At 45.1% G+C, this 1,987-nt stretch overlaps 1 protein-coding gene across 1 annotated transcript in view; it reads right to left on the minus strand.

The window, feature by feature from the left end:
- slc36a4 (solute carrier family 36 member 4) overlaps positions 1 to 1,689 on the minus strand; it is a 10,575-nt gene extending 8,886 nt beyond the window's left edge. The window contains exons 1-4 of the mRNA XM_030777197.1: positions 952 to 1,689; positions 766 to 853; positions 515 to 605; positions 1 to 27 (exon numbers count right to left, since the gene is read on the minus strand). The exon at positions 1 to 27 is cut by the window's left edge and continues 62 nt beyond it. Coding sequence (XP_030633057.1) covers positions 1 to 27; positions 515 to 605; positions 766 to 853; positions 952 to 973 — 228 coding nt within the window. The 5' untranslated portion in view covers positions 974 to 1,689. The remainder of the gene's footprint in view (positions 28 to 514; positions 606 to 765; positions 854 to 951) is intronic.
- Between the last annotated feature and the right edge of the window lie 298 nt (positions 1,690 to 1,987).

Below are 1,987 nucleotides of genomic sequence, written 5' to 3' on the forward strand. Positions count from 1 at the left end.
TATCAATACCAGACTGACGGGACCTAGCTATGAAGGGACAGTGAGAGAGAAGGTTCCCTTTAAACAACAAGCAAGTTTTGTGGCTTTGTAAAGCATAGACTTGGACATCACTTGATCTCTACGCAAAACTTCAAGATCAGTCAACAGGACCTGCAAACAGTTCACTATCTAAACTTTCAGAGCATTTAAAGAGCTTTTCTCTACGGAGCTTTTCTCTACGGAGCCTGTCAGCCCATGGATATCATTAACTCTAAGTAACTTTACCCCAAGGCTAAGGCACTCCTCCTTTCACACCGGACTCACCCATCCTGGGCTAACATAAAGAAATGCTAAAACTGAATGGAATTCTAAACTTAGGCTTTAAAAACTGGCACTACACCAGGCCCAGTACAGAGCTTGGTTACTCATGGTCTCAGGACAGTACTCCAGCAGCAGTTGAGAAACTTCAACTAATACGGAACTAATTAACAAAATATGTGGCCCCTGGAAGCCCTAATGTCAGAACACCACCTACCACCAGTCCAGCATTTTTCACAGCAAGCGGCAAGCCAAGAAGTCCAGTACCGATGTTCCCTTTTAAAAGATGAAGCAGGGTCTGTGTGAATCTAAGAGAGAGCGTAAATAAGAATTAAAAAAAAAAGGGAATGAGGGAGAGAGAGAGAGGGCAAGAGAGTTATTCTTGTAAAGACTATGTTTTGAACCTAAAAATTAGAACCGTTAAACGGGACTGGTCTAATACGAAAGGTTTCGAGAGCGGTCACTCACGAGATGCCCAGGGGCTGGTGCTCTTCCTCCCCGTCCTCATCAGAGTTGTCCTCTGCTTCCTCCATCAGTGGAGTCATTACCTCCATGTCTGGGGAGGGGGAGAGAGAGAGAGAAAGAGAGACAGAATCATGAGATCGATTTATTTCAAATGTATTGCAACCGTGAAACTATGGTATGCTCCGTTACCTAGCTGTTCTACCGACTCCATCTCCTACTGGTCATCTGAGCGGCATGTGAGAGTGTGGGTATACGTGTTTGTGTGTGTGTGTGTGTGTATGCGGACCCACTCCTCTGTCACTGCTTTCGGTTTAGCTTGGCCTCGCGGCACCAGGGTAATGAGTCCAAGGCGGAAGCAGATTAATCTGCGAGGTCGCGTACGCTGTGATGCGTTGGCAAATCGAGGTTCGGCTCTCAACTACCAGGAATGCTCATACACGAATCGGCTCTGTGGCTAAACTAACAAGAACAAGAAAGAATTTCGGAATGTGTTTCAAAACAATCCAGCGAAGTGAAATTAGCGGACATCCATAAGTAACTTGCCACTGTTTTGTCTGGGTTCATTACAACTGAAGATCCCATCCATTTTCCCAAATGTCATTCTCACGATAACAAGCAGCGTTCTGCCCGATCAAAATCCGGCTCGTGCGTTTACGATATGCAGCTGCAATGCAGTTGTAAGCAGTTTCCAATATCAGTAGTAGGTGGCGGTGAGATTTCTTACCGGGAGATCCTACGGGATCTCAGACTCGTACTAATGCGTCTCTGTTCGGTATACCGTTAAAGAGGAACAACTGACTGTCGCCAGTATCTTGCTACAGTTCATCGCCTCTTTGATGCTCGATTATAGAGGGGAGATTCCACAGGCCTAACGAAGAGAAGGAAGGAAAACTCCCTGATTCCATGTTTCTTCTCACTGTGGCTAGGGCGCCTTGTCTAACCCGCTGAACATAGCGCAAATCATCACCGACTTGGGCCGACAAAGATGCGGAAAACGTCACAACATTTACCAATTGTCCAGTGGGTGGAACGATCCTTAAAGGAAACGCGTAGCATATTTACAGTTGCTTTAACAGTTAACTAATAAGACCGAATTTTGTTTCAAATGAATGTGGTCATTTCCTCTGAGAATGTATGATTATATACTAACATACACGCACCTTTCCCACTATGCCATGTACTTGTATTTAAGAAAACCTTTAGGACTTTACCTGACAGAGACTTC

Source organism: Chanos chanos, chromosome 6 (genome assembly GCF_902362185.1).
Source record: "Chanos chanos chromosome 6, fChaCha1.1, whole genome shotgun sequence".
NCBI classification, from domain to species: domain Eukaryota; kingdom Metazoa; phylum Chordata; class Actinopteri; order Gonorynchiformes; family Chanidae; genus Chanos; species Chanos chanos.